Below are 20,166 nucleotides of genomic sequence, written 5' to 3' on the forward strand. Positions count from 1 at the left end.
GGCAGAACCCCCAGCCGTGCCGGGATCCGGCTGTGCCCCTGCCTTCACGGGTCACTGCCTGCATTGGGGCTCCGAAACCCGGACGGATTTCATTGCTGCTGAAGGTATTCAGCTCTGCTAAAAAGAAGAGGGGTTTGGGTTGCATTTCTCACCCCCGGTTTCTGTGGCCGGGGTGAAGCAATCTCGCACGGGCTATCTCAAACACAGAGAAGACCAGATGCCAGAACTTCACAGCAGACAACCCAGGCGTGAGGAGCAGCAGCGTCTCCTGTTTCTGGGGTTGTCTTAATTTTAAAGCCCAAGCGTCTCGTTTCCCCATTGTTTTTCCTTCACGCACATCTGCTGCCTGTTCTGTTTACCCCTTAACTGTAGGGCTGAGTCAGAGAGAAGCTTCAAAGCAGAGCAAGCTGGGTCAAGCTAAATAGATGTGAAGTCCTTCGTTCAGGACTGACCTGGATGGACTCCTCCACCAACATGCATACACAAGCCTTGGCTGCTCGTGGTTCTCCCTGCCCCCAGCAGCTGTGTTTGTACAGCACCTAAGACAAGGGCACCCGGGGCTGCTCAGCCCTCCCAGGACAAAAGCACACCCGTAACTGTTCCCAGCTCTGCCCCGGGGACTCCCCACAGACACTCTGATCAAGGATAGCGCGGTGCAAGCTGACCCAGCAGACACAGTTGTTGGTATTGATGGGTATCTCTGGTGCAAGACAACGCACAGAATGGTCATTGAGGGAGGAACCTGCAGTTCCTCTTGCTGTTTTCTCTATACACGATTATCCAAAGAGTGTTAGAGAAAGCCTCAGTCCATAGATGGGGTAAGCAAATCCTTTCCTACACGAGGCTAACAGCATTCACTGCCTCTGAAAAATCTGATTAGATACGCCTCTCGTGCACACTGCCTGTTACTCCCTTCTTCCCGTTCACAGATTTCCATCCTGTCTGCGCGCTTGCCCCACAATAAGTGCTCTATCCCGTGTGCAGGGAATGACCTGACTTGGATCAAGTGTTTTGCAATGACATGTGATAATTGCCTGTGAACTTTCTGTCATGGCAGGATTATGAACAGCACTTGATAGTTCTCTGCTGGCTTCTGTTCACCGGTTTTCTGATTTACTTCCCATCTGCACCTCATTAAATGTCCAGATATCTGTTACGTATCTGCTACAATATTACGTCCTCAGCAAGCTACCACTTTTTCCCAGATTAGCGTTCTTCCTGATGCCGTAATAATTATTCTGCATTGCTCATGTTACCTTCTCCTCATGGAAAACTCTGTCTCAAATACTTTGCTTCAACTTTTCTAAGTTTTATGTCTGCTTCCAGCACTGAATGTCTCATGCAAACTATCTAGTCTACTCAAATGGGATAAAACAATGACAGGGTGAGAAATAGCTTTACACAAACACCAGTTCTTTTGTAAAGCATCAGGGCATAATTTCAAACGCTATTGTTTTTTTCAGGGCTCTGGTGGAGTCTGTCACCACAGCTTTAGTCAGAGAATGACATGGGGAACCCCAACCAGGGGAGCTAAACATGCTCATTCATTTCCAGATAATAATCTGAGGTCAATTCCAGGCATTAAGACATCTGAAGCTACTTAGTATTTCAGTAAGTAGTGTGGTTGTTGTAGGAAGAAGCCCTTAAGTAAAGGGCTCGTGGAAATTTCTGGTAGAGGGCATGCAGTTAATGACCTCAGAAAAGGTCTGTGAAGAATTTATTTCATTTTCAGCTGTTGTTTCTAGTAGTCTTACAAGCTCAGACGGGGTTGAGCAGAACAGTTTACGACAGCTACTGTGCCCTTCAGCGGTGGGCCAGCCCTTAAGGCATGCCAGGCTGCAGTGGAGAGCCTTCCCTGCCAAGCTCCTCTATTAAGGGAAGGAGACAGGCATGTTTGTGGTCTCTCTTCCCAGACAGCCTTTTTTCCCAGGACCCAGGCTCTAATGAATCTCAAGATTAGGCACAACAATAAGCAACACGGGAGACCAGGCCACTGACACGGTAATTACAGTTATTCCCAGGTTTCTGGGAATAACTCAGAGTTGATCCAGAGCATGACTGAGAGTCAGCAGAGAATTTATTTTATCCCTTTCAACTCTTCAGAAAGACCGCCTGGAAATCCGATAGGATGTCAGACCCCGGCCTAACCCTTCTTCGCAGGGCTGAAGCATTTTGTTTGTGGCAGCCTTCGTTTGGCAACGAGGGGGAGAGGGGAAGCAGCTGCTGGGTCTTTGGTTAGACAGAAAGGCTTCCAGCGATGCTAGCTTAAAGACTGATCTTCCTGCCGCTGATTCCAGAAAACCTGGAGACAGATATTTTATCCTGGAAAAGTTCCCCACGGGTTAGGGTTCAACGCTCTTGACATCCCCACCCCCTCCCCAACAAGGGGGCAGGAGGGCATCCCTCACTTCTCCATTGCGTGGCCTCCAGCATAGGTGCAGAGGCACGGGAAGAACTTGGTTAGCCTCAGAGAGGAAGAACTGCAGCTGTATAATTGCCCCGTGCCAAGCCACAAACGCCTCAGGGGAAATTTTTGCGGAAAGAGCACCTGGCTGAACTGGAATACGGTTTGTCTTTTCTACAGATGTAAATTCCTTATCATCTAAGGAATCGTACCTGACCCTCTTAGCTCCTTTAGGCAGAGCCCCCACCCAAGCCCAGGCAGAGCCAGCCTTGTAAAGACTGGATTTATGCTCATCTGCTCCGCTGTTTCTGACCTGCTCCGTGTCTGCAATTGCAGCAGCTCCTCTAACCAGGAGAGTGCAGAGGAATTGTTGTAAAGCCCCTTTGATTTCTCCATCTGCCAGAAGATAACTCGTGGGATTTGCTGAGGGGCTTGGGAAACTAGAGCTAGGAGCTAATCTAATCGAGAGTCTGTCCCACAGTCTTTAATTTATTACCTGGAAATTTGGAAAATGCCAAGTATCTCTAATTAAAAACAAGAGCCATTTGTGTGTCACGGTTAATGCAGATTTATTTCTGACAACACAATAAATCCAGCACAGATTGGAACCAGCTGCTCCAGCACTAAGTACCTGAAGTTCCCCCTCTGTGTCACCAGGCCTAGAACTCAGATGCAGTCATGCCCTATGTCTTGCTGGCCAAGGGGACACCTCAGCGTTGTCCTTGCTTACGTGAGGAAATAAACACTCCTAGGCAAGGACTGGCAAGGGAGCTTGGTCATGGAAATCCTGAGAGCTGAATCAATCTCCTTAAAAAGTGATTGATTCCTCTAGTGCAGAGAGGAAGCAGGAACAGGGCTTATGGATACGGTGGAACGCATTTTATTTAAAAAAAAAGAAAAGTCTCTCTGACTAGCATCCTTCAGTAAATCTTCATTAGGGCTCCTGTCATTCCTGAGAGTCACAGCACGGAACCATATCCTATTCTAACCGTAAGGAAAAGGCACACAAAGGCAGAGATGCTGATCTTCCCTGAACCTCAGCTCTGCCACCACCTGCTGAGTGTTCTTGCATCCAGGCAGAGCGCCCAAGAGCAGTAATCCTGAAAAAGGAGCCTGCAGCTTTCCACCCCTCCAAACGCACAAAGTCTATTTGATATCCAGGGCTAGGGCAGCCGAACTTCCCTTTGCGTTTCCGTTCTGCCCCGTCTCACCTGTTTGGATCACAAGGTCTCTGAAGCAGGACTGTCTGGCAGGTTACAGTTACGCAGATCTTTATTGCCACCTGGGGAAAAGCTACTTAAGGAATGGAGCTTTTGGTCCACATGCCTTCCCTCCAGGAAAACTCAGTTTTAACACCAGCTTTGATTATTACCCCAGCTGGGGGAGAATCTGTATTGCACTGAGCTTTCTGCACAGGCACCAGATACATCGTTTGTGTTCTCCTTCAGATATATCATATCTCTTTCAGATACCTCACTGGCATTCTCCTTCCCAGCAGCTGTGAGGAACTCTTCCTCCACAGGCCTCGAGATGCTTATCACAGAGAAGCATGGAAGGAGCCAGGGAAAGATTTAATCTGAAAATACCTTACAATAAGAGACTTTTTTTTTTCCTTTGTGAATGTGGAAGCTACATAGTCAGCATTTCCATTTACAGCCTGATAATACACAGTCAGATGAAAATTCTCATAGGAAATAGGTTGAGATGATCATTTGGAAGAAGAGAAACAGGGTATTTTTGAAGCATATCTGTTTCTTGTAAATTTTGTTTTTCTCTTGAGCAGCTCCGCTGCAGCATTTGGACCCTATCAGGGAAGTCAGCTCCAGCCAGAGCTCCCAAGTGCAGCAAAGAGTTCTGTTGTATTGTTTTCAAAATCAAGTACTGTACTCACTAGTGAGTAAAGTATCAGGTAAGGATGTTTATTTGCAGCAGAGTAGGTTACTTTCAACATGCTCTGGCTATCACCAAGAAGAGGCGTTATGTCCATTTCAACTACTGTTAAGTTACAAGTTAAAAATATTTGCATAAAACCAGCTGTATCTCCTCTGCTCAGAGGATGTTCTGTTGGCAGAAACAACAAGTTCTCAGGCAGGAATTGCACTACAAGACGGCGAACACTTTGGCTTTAGTACACCAGGAAAGAGCATAAGGCCGAGAGACAGACAACGAAACCTGTGAAGAGCACCTTTGGTGATGAGCAAACCCTGCTGAATTTTCCTGCACATCCATCAGTTATGCTTTGGCAGACCAGTTCTTTGCAACAGGACTATCAACCACTGCCACGAAACAGCATGTTTTGCTAGTAGTAGCACTGATACAACTTCCTTGAACCCTTACTTCAACATAGCAGACTTCGAACACACACGAACACACACACACACACACACACACACACACACACACACACACACACACACACACACACACACACACACACACACACACACACACACACACACACACACACACACACACACACACACACACACACACACACAAATTGCTCACTTTGTTCCGCTGATACTGAAACCATCAGCTTTTTCAGCTGAATAAATCCCTCCCGGTCACTGTCCTATGTTAAACTTGTTGCTGCCTATAACACCACTCAGTACTAAACAGGGAGTTAGTTCCTGCACAGGCTAGTTTGACAAAATCCCTGGAAGCTTTTAGGCCATCAGACACCGGGAAAAACACTGTGAAGCAAAAAAGCTCAGAGAAAACACAGAATCCCTTACCTGCTGCAGGTCAGGGAGGCACAGCCAACAGCAGCCCGCTGCAACGACCACATCAAGGCCAGAAGAGCTCAGGTTTGCCAAATTTAAAGGCTCAGCCCCAGCAAGGCCTGCTGGGAGGGGGAGCAATCCTCCCCTGAGTGCAGTGGGGTGCATGGGGAGAGGGAACAGCAGCAATCACATGAGGCTCTAGTTCTGAAGCACTCCTGAAAACTACTTTTGTGAGGGTGGGGCAGTGAGGAACTTGGACCTGAGCTGATTTAGTCACAAGGAGGGGCTTATTTGTTGAAACGCAGATCCCAGAGGCATTCCCCTTTCCATGCATAACTCAATCTTGGAGGGAAATTTGAATTTTGACATTTGTAAGCCTGGTCCTGCTCCACAGGGACCTGGTCCTGCCATGGTTGTCCCAGTGCTGCCTGATCCGAAGGCATCCAGGTGACTTGTTCCCTGAGAGAACTGCCTTTGGAAGGATCTTCTCTGCCCATAGGTGGTGAGGAACCAGGTTCTCCAGCTCACCATGCTCTGTTTCTGTCAGGACAGTAGTGAGGCAGCAGATGGAGCTGGCCCCTGGGATGAAGAAGTCACCAAGTGGTGGGGAGAGTGGAGCTCCTGGTCCACCTGCTCGCGGTCCTGCGGGGGAGGCGTGATGTCCCGGGAGAGGCACTGCTTACGACAGAGGTGAGTCGTGTCCCAGCTTGAGCCCTTGGCCACATCTCAAGCAGCAGAGGGGAAATGGGATACCCTCAGCCTGTGTTTTGGGGCCAAACCTCCTGGCTTCGGTAGGGTTGGCCATTCCCTGTTCTGTGGCTTCTTGGGAAGGAAGGCGGCTGTTGGCCACAGGGCATGGGGTGAGCAGGCAGCAGTGAGGAGGGCAGATGAGGGAGAAGCACACTGCAGTGGGGCAGGTGACAGGTCCCCTGAACACATTCCCTTCTCAAACTGGCTTGTCTGATGAGGAGCAAGGGGTTGGTCCCTTCTTGGGGTCTGTGAGGGACTTGAAGGTGACGGAGTTGTGGGCTGGAGAAGGCCAGCTGTATTCCTCTTCCCCTTTTCTTCACAAACCCTCACTTACCGCAGCTGCTTTGCCCAACCTAACCCTGATTTGTGACCAGTTCCTGTGCTGGGGATGTGGGTACTTATTCCCAGACACATTATGGAGCCTTGATTTACTCCTGGCAGCAGCCAGCCCAGCCGCATCTCAGCAATTTCCCCTCTTTATTCCCTGCAGAGTTTGCAAGTTTTTCTTTCCCCTCTGTCATTTATCTGACTGTCACCTGACAGCATCTCCATTTGTTCCTTACAGCCATGTTTGTCCCCTAAGAGCTGCTACAGCCCTGCTGTCAGCTGGACTGGGTTTGTGGGAGTGGGGAGAACTGGAGGATTTCAGCTGCCTGAGCTGCCACTGTCTCCTCCGGGTCACTTTGCCACCAAACCCTCCTCCTGGCCTTCACTAACCTGCTACTCAAGGCTCCCGAGAGATGCTAATGAGAGGCAGCGTCCCGCAGCTCAGCGAGCCCACAGGGACTGCCTGCCCCACGCTCGGCCCCTTTCCCTTCTGCGTGAATGCACTCCTGAGGGGAGGAAGCTCAAGCTAGGGCCCCCGACCTGCTCTCCTTCCTGCAGCAGAAAACTTCTTTTATGTAGGCTGGTTGGCAGCACAGAGAAGGTCCAGATGTGCTGCAGTACCTTCTGCCTGGATGGGGTGGCCATCTCCCTAACTGCATTTTCTTTCCCTTTGGCATCTGTGCTATCCTTGACTCCACAGCTGAGAGGGGTTTGCTGTGGTGTTTTACTCCAAGGATCAAGTTTGAATTAAAAAGAAAAAAAAAAAAAAGCCCAACATAACACCCAGCCAAAAGGTTTCTGCAGCTTTGAGAGGGCTCAAGTGTGAGCCAGGTATGCCCATGGAACAATTTCTGCCTGAGAGTGCAGGCAGCCTCTGCTTCAGCTGAAAGGGATGGCAGTTTTCAAGCCCTTTGGTGCAAATTTGAGCTTTGCTTACATCATGTAAAGCATGGCTCTGGTGAAACAGCCATGGTACCTCTAGCCAGTCCAGCTGGAATATGCCTAAGGGCTTCTTCTTCACATCCTAAGTTCCCAGTACGGTTAACACATTGTCTGCTGCTGATCTCCACACAGACCACATTGCCTTAATCTGTGGTCTCAGCCATTCTCCATACGCCTTCCCAGCTTTCAAGATTTTTTTTTGCTTTTACATCAGTTAAGGATTCCAGTATGCCCTGGAGAACTCCTGCTGGCCAGAGCTAAAACATCATGTATCGGGAAAGTCCCATGGTTTGGTCCCATCATCTGCACCAGGCTTTCCTGTCAGCCTTTTAAGGTGGCCAGTAACCAAGAGGTGCACAATGAATCTTGAACTCCCCTGCTCAGTGCAAATCTTGGGCACTTCCATGGGAGCGGTGGATCATCAGGGTCTGTTGTCCTTTTGTCACATTAAACCTTTTGGAGCTCAGAGGTGAAGGGACACAGGGGTGGTGATACTGCAGTTACTCCCCGTCTGCTCAAAGTGCCCCAAAACGAGAGTAGCCTAAGATCACAGTCCACTTGAAACCACTGAAAATGTTTCAGAGATGTTGGCCAGTCTAGATACAGAAAGCTTTGCTCTGGTCAAATGTCCATCTTGCTTCTCCCCCTAAAGCCAGGCGTGACTTCTCTCTCATCCTCAGCATCTCAGCACTGCACAGACCTCCAGCTCATTTTCTTTCTGCTTTGCAGGCTCCAGATGCCCCAGGAAACAAACAGCACCATGTGTGCTGGTCAAGCCAAGCACTACCAACTGTGCCAGCAGCAGGTGAGACCCGCTTCCAGTACTGACTGGTCCACACTGGGGATGCGGGGTGCAGCAGGTCATGCTGCTGCAAGAGCGTGCCTTTGAAGATGTGGGAGATGGGCTCTACTCTCTGGGACTAAGAGGTGTTGTGGAGTGGCAGGAGGGACAAAGTTTTCCTTCACTGGAAGTAATTTTTACAGTGCTGTTAAATCCAGCTGTCTGAGGAGCGCTTGGCAGTGGAGGCCTGGCCTCTCAGCCGGTATTATGGCACCCATTCCTTCCAGAGGGGACAAGGCATTTTCGTCCTCCAAGGGTGCATCAGGGACAAGCAGCTGTCACAACCACAGCTGTGACACAGGGAACTTTTGATCACATTTATTCCCTCCGTAGCCCTGCCCAGCCAACACAGCAAGCTTCAAACAGCAGCAGTGCTCCAGTTTCAATGCCAAAGCCTTTGGGAAGCGCTACTACCACTGGATGCCCCTCTACCCAGGTGGGTTTTCACAGCTTCACACAAAGCTTGAGAAAACACTCACAGGATCTCAGACACAGGAGAAGGGGAAGGTGCCCAGGGGACAAGGGGTGGATGCTGCTGGCTGATCTGGAAGTGCTTCCCTATGCTGGCTGCTTTGGAGAAATCGTTCCCTGTCTCTTCACAGAACCGCTTCACCCAGCCAGGCCTCCTCTCTCACCACATTGCTCCTGTTTTTGGATCCTACATCAGCAAGCACTGGTGGGCAGACAGGACGCAGGCTTCTCTGAGTTGTCTTGGCTAACCAGCAGTCATCTTGGCAGAGTGGGTGTACACGTTCTTTGTGCCTTCTACCATTTTGGCTGCCTCTCTCACCCAGCATGCTTCCCACTGGGTTGGTGGTGGGTCGTTCTGAGCAGGATGCCCATCCGTTTTCTGCACAGGCGAGACAGATTGTTTCACGCAAGGTTACCAGTTGCCTCCTGAGGCCCAAACTGAGTTCACCTAAGATCCTGCCCTTCTCTGGACTCACCTGTTTTTCCTTTAGCTGCCAAGGGGAACACAGGATATCTGCACCTCTGACTGGAGTTGCTCAGCTGAATGGGATGTAGCTGGCCAGAGCCCCACACAGTCAGCACCCCTCTTACGGGTCGTGCTTGCTCTTGTGTGTTTATGTGTGGCCCGGGATCTGCTGATGCAGATTCCCGTGTCTGGCACAGAGGAGGGTGTGGCAAGGAAAAGGATTTGCCAGCAACAAGTATTTCTGCTAAGCACGGTCCCCAGCTGCAGCCTCATGCCATGACCCCTTCAGTACTCTTGTTTGAGGCCTCAAACAAGCAAGAGCATCCAAAGTGACATCAAACCATCCTCACTGCCTGTCTCTGAGCACCTTGATCTACCTGGTGACTTTCTGCCTCTCTTCCTTCAGATGACTACACCAGTATCTCCAACAAGCCGTGTGACCTCCAGTGTACCACCCGGAGCGGAGAGAGGCAGCTGATGGCTCGAGCACAGGATGGTACCTCCTGCAAGGACAGGACCTATCAAGGGGTCTGCATCAATGGGAAGTGTGAGGTGAGGCTCTGGGGGGGAAGTAGAACAAAAATTGGGAGCGTAGGTGCATGACTGGACTGGTGTTACAGGGGGGTGCCTTTGATGCAGCATCCCCTGGAGAGTGGCATTGTACGTCATTATTTCAATGAGAAGGATCGGCCTTAATACAGAGACAGAAGGAACGGAAACAGCTTACTGGAGTCTTACTCCGTTCACCTGTACGTACACGCCTCTGCCCCAGGTTCAGGGGCACAACGGAGGTGGTCACAAGTTACACAGGTGAATTTCTGCTGCTGTTGGATTCATTCACTGCTCCACTCCAAGCTAACCTATATGTCCCCCTGCAGAACCTCACCAAAAGATCACGGGAGCGTTTCCCTGAACAGACCTGTGGAGATAAGCTGGATCCAGGAAACCCTCTCTTGTTTTGTTCTTTGCAGCCAGTTGGGTGCGATGGGAGCCTGTACTCACCCCGGACGATGGACAGATGCAGGGTGTGTGGAGGGGACGGCAGCACTTGCCACCGTGTCTCGGGCAGCTTCCGAAAGGCAATCTCACAGATAGGTACTCCCTGCTACCACAGTCTGGAGACTTCACCTGCTACTTCTTACCACCAGCTGGCGTGAAGGGTGACTGGCTTGAATGCGGGTAGGAGTTTCCCAGCTTCTTGGTGGAAAGACCTGAGGAGTGCCACCTCTGCTTTAATGCCTGTATTTTGTCCTTTTCACTTAATTATCCGAGGAAATTGGTTTCATGTGCTGTATATTAGGCTGGTAAAGTTTCCCTTCACCTCTTTACAATAGGGAGCAGCTGGGGATCTATTTGTTCCTATTGATTTTGGCATCTTGCCCACCTCAGATAATGCGAAGAGATGAATGAATCTTCTTTTCTTTGTGCTGTGTGTTCATCTGAAATCTAAGCTCCTTCGATGAGGGTCACAGCACTAGGTCTTCCCCAGTCCTATGGCTGGCACTGCTGAGGGACAGTCTCCCTGAAACTGGGCTGAGATTCACCCTTGCAACCTCACAGCCCATTCCTCCATCTGCAGAAGGATTAGACTGTGGTATGCTCATTAGTAATTAATTAATTGTGGTTTGAGGGTGTTTTGGAACAACATTTCACACTGTTGTTTCACTGGTCTGCCTCGCTCTCTACAGACACCAGACTAGAAAAGCACTCGGGCTCTTTTCCAGAGGTAAGGTAACATTGCTAACCCCTCCAGCACTACAGATACAGTTTTGGCCTCTCATTCCACTCCTCATAAAGTCTTGAGAACAGACAAGACCTGCATTTATAGTAGGGAAGACAAGCTGCCAAACCACACAACTTTAAGAGCCTTCTTATTTCCTCTCGCTTTAAAGGTCAATTTTTATGCTACTCCTGAGACAGATTTTATTGAGTCAGGAGCTGAGGGGACCTGTGGTCTTTTCCATCCTCTGGTCGGCATCAGCCCTGATCACTAGTGAGATTTTTCTGTGCTCTTGCCAGAAAGAGCATGAGAGCACATTTATCCATGCGTCTAAAGCTGGACAGTTGGACTTGTGCAGTTCCTTCCTGACTCCAAACCCAGCAGTGCTCAGACTGAGCCTCAGAAACATGTAATGGTGATCTCTAATGGGTCTTCAGAGGGGAACTGGGATTAGAGCTCGCAGACTGGCTCAGCGTGCATTGACGTCCTTAGCGTCTTGCCCCTGAAGGGCAGCACTTGTGTCACAAGCAGGCCTTAGTATTCTGTCCTCAGTGCTTCCTCACCTTCTGTTCCTCAGGTTACGTGTTCATCACCAACATCCCTGCTGGTGCCACAGACATCCTCATCATCGAGCGCAGGAAAACAGAAAACATCCTAGGTAAGAGTCGGAGCGGGATAGATGAGGAGATCCACGTTCAGCTGCCTGGGAGGTGGGAGGGCTCTTGTGCACCCACATCCCCGGATGTCAAAGAGCTTTCTGTGAGCATCTCCTCCAGGGCAGCACTCCACCTCCACAAACCAAAGCTACCACAACTCCAGCAGCAGGAGGAACAAGCTCACTGCAGGCTGTCCCTGTTGGGAAGACATCAGTACTCTGGTTGAAAACAAAAGCAGCAGGTGTTTAACACCTCTGGTCCGACCTGATGTGGAAGATAAATGCTGGAGGGCCTGCGGTCCTTTTTCCGTTGGGCTCTTCTCTGTCACGAGCTGTTTGCTCTTCCTGGGTGCCAGCACAGCCCTGGTGTTCTGCACAGAGTGTCACACTTGTCCGTTTTCTCTCTCTTTGAAGCACTCGCAGATGAATCCGGGCATTTCTTCTTCAACGGCAACTCCGCCATTGACAACCCCCAGAACTTCAGGGTAGCTGGCACGATCTTCAAGTACCGGCGTCCCTCGAGCCTGAACTCAGATGGGCTCGAGTATATCATAGCTCATGGGCCCACTAACCAGTCTCTGAATGCCATGGTATGTAAGAAGCTAGTTTTAGGCTTTCTCATCCCAAAATTGTGAACCTTCCTCAGACAACGGGAATATTGACCTGGTTCCCAAGCCAAACCTGAGTGTGTAGGGGGCTGAGCAAGCTGGATATTGTCTGGGGAGAGGGGGAATTTGCTCTTGGATTTGTGAGGATGCTGTCACGAAATGAATGTGTCTGGAAGACGTCTCTGGGAAATGCACGTACTTAAAATAATAATGGTTTTGTTTTCTTTCTTTCATTTCCTCCAGTACTATAACTTAAACGGCAAAATGCCACACATAACTTACGACTACACTGTACCACGGACACCGCCTCTCCGAACTGCCACCCCTGCTTTAGACAGACCTCTCTATCATCACCTACCAGACACTGGCCAGAACCATCCCATTCCAGCCAACTCCAGAGCTTCCCAGGACTTCAATGCCACGTGGCTCTCCCTGTCACCAGATGACACCATGGAACAGCTTCCTCTGAGAGAAGGGCATGAAGATTTAGGCTTCAGGCACCCACACTTCTTCCAGACCAACTCCACCAGTCAGACTCGGGACTGGGAACAAGATGAAGAGAAGGAGAAGTACGACTTCCAGATAAGACAGGTCTACCATGCAAGCACAGGAGAGGAAGAGGAAGCAGCAGTAATTGCTGGAGAAACAGAATTGGGTTGGTTGCTTTGTTTTTCCATCTCTCCCAGTTTGTTCGCTGAAAGCGGACATCCTGCATTGGTCTTCTTGAAGTCTAAGGTGGCTTTACCATCAGAGCAGGCAGGAGTGAAAGATGATTAATAGCGAGGGTGGAGACTGTCAAGTGGCAGCAAGGGCCAGCAGCTCCGTAAGGGAAGAGGAGCTGGGAGAGGGTGGCCACAATACAAATTGGACAGTGCTCTCTCAGGCAGGGCACCTAAGCTTGACGAGCAGGACAGTGACAGCAGCGGGTCCTAGCAACGGTCCAGTGATCATCAGGTGAAGGAAAGGTGACAAGACAAATCTGAGGTCGATGTGGGAAAGTCAGACAATTCAGGGACAAAGCACACCTTCAGCCCAGCTCAAGCTGGGACGGAGCTTAAATGGAGCTCCTGAGCAATGGGCAGGGAGTGTGTGTGAGGGCACTTAAGACCTGTTTGTGCACCCTGGTGGCAATTTATGATTTTGAGGCCAAATACTGATTTTTTTTTTTTTTTTTTACCTTGTTAAACACCGCATGCTGAAGTATAATCCATCCAATATGGTTAAAGCATCCATGTATTTTTCTTCCAGGTCTCAGGTTCAATCAAATTTCCATTAGCACGGCTGTACCCTACAGCATGAGGAGATCTGAGCTCTCTGAGAACAGCCGCATCACGTCCTCCAGGCTTCGTCTCTTCAGGCAACTGTGTCACCGAGACCCGCACAACACTGCTTTCTGTAGGGAGCTGCAGCACCTGGCGACCAGGCTGGCCCCAAGGAACTTCACGGCAGGACTATGGACCAAGACAGCTGCCCGGTGGCCACAGGGCCTCCACAAAGCGCCGGCCCGTAAGAACTCACTGGAGGACTTGAAGGTGGAGGCATTTGCTGGGAGTCAGGGGGAAGCAGCCAACTACAGCATGATGGCATCTGTGGAGAGTCCTCTACTAGGTGCCAGCCCAACCGCGGACATCAGCCAGGCAGAGCCTCTGCAAGCCCCTGGCACTGAAAGGTGGCACTTGGTTTCCTGGGCAAAAACAGGAGCATGGTTAGCTGGGGAGGGAGGGTCGAGCCAATCATCTGGCAGACTCTGTGCTGTCCTCGATGTCCCCGTTCATTGGTGTCTCTCCATGGCAGCTGCTGTAAACGTTTGACCAGTGGTGCATCCTTCAAACACTGGATGTCACGACTGGCCTGATGTGGAGCTCCTAGAGTGTATTTCAGGTCCCTCTGCCTCTAAGGGATCCTTTGAAATGGGTTCTGAAGAACCTGCAAGGCCAACACTGATGTGATTGTAAAGAAGGCCAGGAGTCTACCGCATGTCACATGTAACACACACGTTTACCACCAGGTCCCTTCTAGCCCACTTACTATCCCTGGTAAACATCCCTGCGTACCATCAGGCCCCTTCTGTACCATTCTAACAGGCACATAAGCTTCTGTAACTTCAGTGAACAGTTGGCAGGAAACTGAGGGTCATCTTTTAAACTTTTCTGGCAAGCCACATATGAGCTCTCCCCCACCACACTGTATGATACAAAGGGGGACCTTGCTTAAGGTCCCCTTTCCACCCTAATGTCATACTTCTCAAGATGACCGTAGGAACTGAGGCCGAGGGCACCCACATGGTTGGAAGGCCATAATATACACAAGACTTACTATGCATGATGCCTCCTCTCAGATAGATTTTGATCCGTGGCTATCCACAACTTTACTAGTTGAACTCGGGAGGTGGATCAAGGCTTTGCACTCTCTGGTCATCAGTGGTCCATCTTGACCAAGCTGAGGGAGATGGAAAGCAGAAACTCTGGATTTATTCCCAGCTTCAAAGGCAGCGAAGAGGAATTTTGCTGTATTTTATGTTTGCAGCAATTTTTAGCTCACACCACCTCCTTTTTCCACAGCAATGACTTTGATGTGAGCCCTGTCAGCCCCGAAGACATCAGCTTGGCTGACATGTATCGGTGGAAAGTCTCAGCTTACGCCCCCTGCAGCTCCACGTGCACTTCAGGTACGTTTCGCTTCAGGTCACTGGTGATGTGAAGTCCTTTTTGACTGCTGATGGAGAAAACACTGGTGTTTTTTTAAAATGGCAGGCAGAGTTTCAGATACAGTGAGTACTCCAGTAATTTAATCATGGTGAGAGCAGGCTTTTGAATCTGATGGAACCTGACCAAGAGAGAGTCTTGATTGCCCAGCAGGTATCAGCACCTCCTACGCGATGTGCGTCCGATATGACGGAGTGGAAGTGGATGAAACGTACTGTGATGCCCTAACCCGACCGGAACCTACTCACGAATTTTGCACAGGGAGAGATTGCCAGCCGAGGTGAGTGGAAACAACATCAGCTGTCCATGGGGACGACGTATCTTTGTAAGGATAATTTGGTGCTTAAAGCATACAGGCATTTCTGGGCTAGAAGATGTGCTTAAACAGCTAAGCCCTTGTATCCCCTCATAAGAAAAAAGGAGGGAGTTCACTAAATTGCCTGCTAAGGGCAAAGATGGCTTTCAAGAGCAGCATCGTGTTAACACAGACATGGACGTGATGAGCGGATTCCTCACAGCATCCACAGGGCGAGGGAGCCCCAAGTGTGTGGATACACCCCAGCCACCCCACGTCCCTTGTCCCCCTTACCTGGGTTTTACTTTGTGCTTTCTCTTCTGGGGACTGCTTGTGGAGGTGGGAGACCAGCCGGTGGAGCGAATGCTCCCGGACCTGTGGCGAGGGCTACCAGTACCGCACCGTGCGCTGCTGGAAGATGCTGGCTCCAGGCTTTGACAGCTCTGTTTATGATGACCTCTGCGAGTCAGCCGGGCTGGCCAGGCCCATGGAGAGGAAAGCCTGCAAGAACAAGGCCTGTGGGCCCCAGTGGGAGCTCTCTGAGTGGTCTGAGGTAAGCAACGACAGAGCTTTGCTCCCAGAGGTAAGCGGGCTGGGGCCTGGAGGAAGGTGGCAGATTTCAGGTGCTGAGGAAGCCCCCGGCCAACTGTCTCCATGGATGCAGGAACTACCTTTAGCTACCACTTCTCTGTTCTGGCACTGGTCAGCAAACGAAGGCCGCTGCCAACCATTTTTTCTAAGGTCGCTTCCCAAGCAGGACATTGACCAAACGAAAGCCTTGCCAGCAAGAGGCTTTGCCTGCCTCTCCTAGAGGATCTAAATGATTCCCTGATTCTATCTAACTAAGGCTTAATGGGAAGATGGTAGCATGGAGATAGAGAGAAACTAAAACTCGACAGAAATCCCTTTGATTGACTCGCTGCAGCCTGCTTGGGTGGCCCAGTGGCCTTGAACAGCACCCCAGGCGTTAGCATCTCGGAGCACTGGAGCTTTAGTAAATAAGCAGTGAAGATCGAGGTGGACCCACCTTTTTCCCCCATCTCTGCTGGGATCCTTTTCCTCTCCCTCAGCACAGCAGGAGGAGAATGGGAGGAGGCACCTCTGCCTCCCTCATGTCTGCTCATCCCCCTTGTTCTCTGCTCCTGAGCCCCGGGCGGCTGACGTGTAACACCTCTTGCAGTGCTCGGCACGGTGCGGCGCACAGGGCACGATGAAGCGCGAGGTGCGTTGCTCAGTGGAAGGGGCCCTCTGTGACGAATCCCGGAAGCCCAGCGGTGAGAAAGCATGCACAGGACCACCCTGCGACCGCCGCTGGACCGCTTCTGACTGGGGCCCGGTGAGTCCGGAGGGTCTGCTTCTCCTCACACCTGATGCTGAGGGCTGGTGGGAGGGAGCAGGTGGGCAGTCACGCTACCGCTGCTTTTCATCTTTCTTTCTGGCAGAAGCTAAGATAAAGAAATTTGAATAATCTGTATTTTTGCCTCTCTGTGCTGTAAATTTTCATTAGCTGTGAGGTGAGCTTCATTCAATAATCAGGGAAGCTCACCTCTAAAGACCCTTGGGATCCAGTGCCACCATCCCAGTGACAGGGTTAGGCTCTGGACTTGGGTCTCCTGGCACCACCAGCCCTGACTCCTCCGTCTTCCTGCTTTCTGATGTGTCTAAATGACCTTTATTCCTCCAAGTGCTCAGGTTCGTGTGGTGAGGGACGCATGAGCCGCTTCGTCGCGTGTCGCAACCAGGAAGGCAAGGTGATCTCCAACTCGCAGTGCGACCCAGCCACCAAACCCCTGGCTGTCCATCCGTGTGGAGACAAGAACTGCCCCGCACACTGGGTGGAGCAGGAGTGGGACCAGGTAAAGCCAAGCCCAGCCCCATGTCCTCAGCCTTTCTTCCCAGCCCATACCCACAGGAGATGGTGGGAGCCTGGCTCCCTTGGCGCAGCAAGGTTGTATGGTGCAACCTCGAGCCCTGGAGCTATACTGTTGTGCTAGCTCCTTTTAGAAAGAGGGAAGGATTAACGAGTACCCTAGATTGTCACACCCATACTCTATAGGCCACCCCAATTGCTGCCTTCCCAGGGACCTCCATTGGAGGGCGGCAACGTCGTAAGGAAACAAGCTGTCCTCTCCCACCTCTGACTCCCGGCTGGCAGTTGCAAACACCTCAGCAGAGCTCTTTGTCCAGAACCTGCAGTCACCCCTTCCAAGGTTTTGGTGCCACCACTAAAGAGAAAGCCTCAACAAAACCAGCTTTGTCTCTGATAAATAATAACTCGAGGTACTTACCTCAGGACTTAAGAGTCCAGTGAACATGGTCCTCATGCCCCGTTCTACCCAACAATTAGTCTCTGCCAATCTACTTAACTTTCCTTATGTTACTCAAGGCCGAGAGGCTTTAGGCTTGCCAGTACAAGCTGATCCAAATCCAAGAGCAGGCAGAACCCATTGAATCAGTTGTGGGATTTGGGCTTCATCTCACAGAGCCTTGAGCAAAATAGGGATTCGCAAAGCACTAAGGAAGAAGGTCTCTAGGGAACCAGAGGAGCATTCAAGCCCTCTTCCCTCCACTGCTAGCTAAATCTCTGTTCTCATTTTGCTCCCCTTTGTAGTTGTTGACTACTTTCAGCTGAGTCTCCCTCCAGCACTAGTAACGAGCACAAACTGGTTAAATCTGGGGACCCTTGGCTGTCCCATAACCCTCTCTGGCTCTGGCCTGCGGTGTGGGTCACGCACAGTACTGCAGTGCAGTCTTTCAGCTGTGTCCAGGCTGTTGAACTCACCTGAACTCTGAAAGACCAGCTGAGCTCCCCATCTTCGCGTGTGTCAGCTTCTTTGCCTTTGCCGTGTTCTCTTGGCTGATCGGCTCTGAGTTCACAGGATGACTAAGGGCAGCTGTGCTGGCCCTGCTGTGGCAAAGAAGGGCACAAGGCAGCAAAATCTCAAACTGGCATCTGCCCCCATGGGCATCAGGGTGCAGAGCTGAGCTAGATTCAGATCTTGCGTCCCGCTAGCTTCTCCTGGTGGTGTCCTGAGAGAGCAAGTCCTCCCAGCTGAGCCTGTGTGGCTTTGGCCTCAGCAGTACTTGTCCGTGCAAATCACCTGCAGTGCACCAGGTTGGTCCCCACAGGCCCACACAAAGCTTGCCAGTACGCTGAGATCTAGGTTGCTACACAAATGTGCTACACGTTTTTTTAGAACATAGCTACACATAAAATAAGACAGAAGCAGCCGCTTGTAGTCTTACCTTGGCTGCTCCAAGTCCCTTGTGGTAGCTGCTCTCGAGGCCAGCCAAGGTGAGTTCGGAATTCTGGTGCTGACTGAACGCTAATTACCAGCTCCTGTCCTCACTCCCTAAGAAATTCAGCCGTTTCGCAGACACGCATTGCTCTCGTGACCTGGGAAGCACTGCTGCCTTTGGACTGGTGTTAGCAGAGGCATTAAGCACCTTGCTTTTGGGCAGGATGCTACCTGCAGCCTGAAGCTCTGCAGCTGCCGAGCGTCATTTGTTACCTGACTGTTCTCTTTCCTAGTGTGATGCCAGCTGTGGGCGAGGGACGAAGACCCGGGTCGTCTTGTGCGCGGGCCTGGAGAATGGTGTGTACAGGGAGTACCCCGAAAAGCGCTGTGAAGCCTCTCAGAAACCTGAGGAACAAACTGCCTGTTTCAGGAGGCCGTGTTCAACGTGGTTCACTACCTCCTGGTCTCAGGTAGGGCTTGGGGTGGTGGGGAAGGGGGAGAGGAGGTCTCGTAACCCTGGTTGGTGGAGCATGACCTGCTGAGGGCTTTGTTAGGTCTGGATGGGACCATAAGCTCTGCTCTTCTGCAGACCAGGCAAGAGGTGGAGGGACTGGCACATGCAAGCTGGAAAAAAACATAGAGCATGTGGATTTTACCTCAAGCAAGAGCATGCATCACGCTGTGGGCACGCAGGATACAACCGTGTGTCATCCTTTGCCATATGTCAACGTTCTGTCCTTCCCTGCTTTCCCTTGATTTTAACTGGAGAGCGTTTGGGGAATGGCAGGACAGGGGAAGCTGGGCCTGGCTCACAGCAGCCATTTTCTCCATCTTCTATCACAGCATCAATACTCAAACCAATGCTGAGGTGCATTAAAGAGATGAAAGCAAACTCCTTTCTTGCTCTGCCCCAACCCCAGGTCAGGGAGGCTCTCGTCCAGCAACAAAAGGGGAGCGTAAGTTTTGAGATCAGCGTGGGATTTGAAGGACAGGGGAAGCTGGGCCTGGCTCACAGCAGCCATTTTCTCCATCTTCTATCACAGCATCAATACTCAAACCAATGCTGAGGTGCATTAAAGAGATGAAAGCAAACTCCTTTCTTGCTCTGCCCCAACCCCAGGTCAGGGAGGCTCTCGTCCAGCAACAAAAGGGGAGCGTAAGTTTTGAGATCAGCGTGGGATTTGACCCAAACCTCCTCAGCAAGTCTCCAAAGCAGTGATTTGGAGGCCTCGCTGGAAGAATGAACTTGGGACCTATAGAAAAATTTTAAAAATGCCTCTCGTGATCCCTTTGCTCTGCTCTCTCTTGATCCTGACAGTGCAGCAAGACGTGTGGTGCTGGTGTGCGACTACGTGAGGTGAAGTGCTACCAAGGGGAAGTGCTGGCTCAGGGCTGTGACCCTGCTTCCAAACCAGAAGCCAGGCAGACGTGCCAACTCCAGCCGTGCCCCACAGATGCACCAGGTAAGGCTGGGAGGGAGAGGAGCCCTTGGGAGCCCTTTGCTCTGCCCAACTCCCTTTTTAACCCCATCTGTGGATGCTTCTGCTCCCCAGAAGAAGACTGTGAAGACAAAGTGACGGCCAATTGTGTGCTGGTGCTGAAGGTGAAGCTGTGCTCTCACTGGTACTACAGGAAGGCTTGCTGCCGGTCGTGTCGGCTCAAGTCACCCTGACTGCTGCCAGGCCCCCTCCCAAGTTCAGGGGCAAGAGCCCCCTTGAGCCAGACTTGACCACTTGAAGCCACCTCACTTGGCTTGGCTGTGCAGCCAGTCCCTGTAGACCAGCCTGCTCAGCGAGGAAGGATTCCTAGGACTCAGTCATCACCGTTCCCTCTCCTCCTGGAAGATTTTACACAAGACAAACCATCGGTTCCTAGAAAGCTACTGAGAAGTGAGTTGGGAAAGCTAGTCCCTGCTGTTGTCGTCTTTGAAGAGCTCTAGCTGGAGGTGGTGGGGCGCAGAGGCCAGCCCGCAGTGGGGCATGGGCAACAGCGGCCAACTCTCTGGTCTGCCCTGCACATT

At 51.1% G+C, this 20,166-nt stretch overlaps 1 protein-coding gene across 1 annotated transcript; it reads left to right on the plus strand.

Annotated features, from left to right (window-relative positions):
- Positions 1 to 5,674: 5,674 nt before the first annotated feature.
- On the plus strand, positions 5,675 to 19,818 carry LOC104272526 (ADAMTS-like protein 2; the record flags this gene model as incomplete). Its single annotated transcript, XM_009867547.1, has 17 exons — positions 5,675 to 5,817; positions 7,876 to 7,951; positions 8,321 to 8,423; positions 9,331 to 9,476; positions 9,896 to 10,019; positions 11,222 to 11,302; positions 11,714 to 11,889; positions 12,151 to 12,537; positions 13,307 to 13,413; positions 14,469 to 14,575; positions 14,766 to 14,892; positions 15,247 to 15,460; positions 16,088 to 16,243; positions 16,593 to 16,763; positions 18,440 to 18,616; positions 19,465 to 19,609; positions 19,700 to 19,818. Coding segments are annotated over 17 exons (2,559 nt in total), but the record flags the coding sequence as incomplete, so codon positions are not given.
- Between the last annotated feature and the right edge of the window lie 348 nt (positions 19,819 to 20,166).

The sequence above is a fragment of the Apaloderma vittatum genome, unplaced genomic scaffold (assembly GCF_000703405.1).
Source record: "Apaloderma vittatum isolate BGI_N311 unplaced genomic scaffold, ASM70340v1 scaffold26540, whole genome shotgun sequence".
Taxonomy (NCBI): Eukaryota; Metazoa; Chordata; class Aves; order Trogoniformes; family Trogonidae; genus Apaloderma; species Apaloderma vittatum.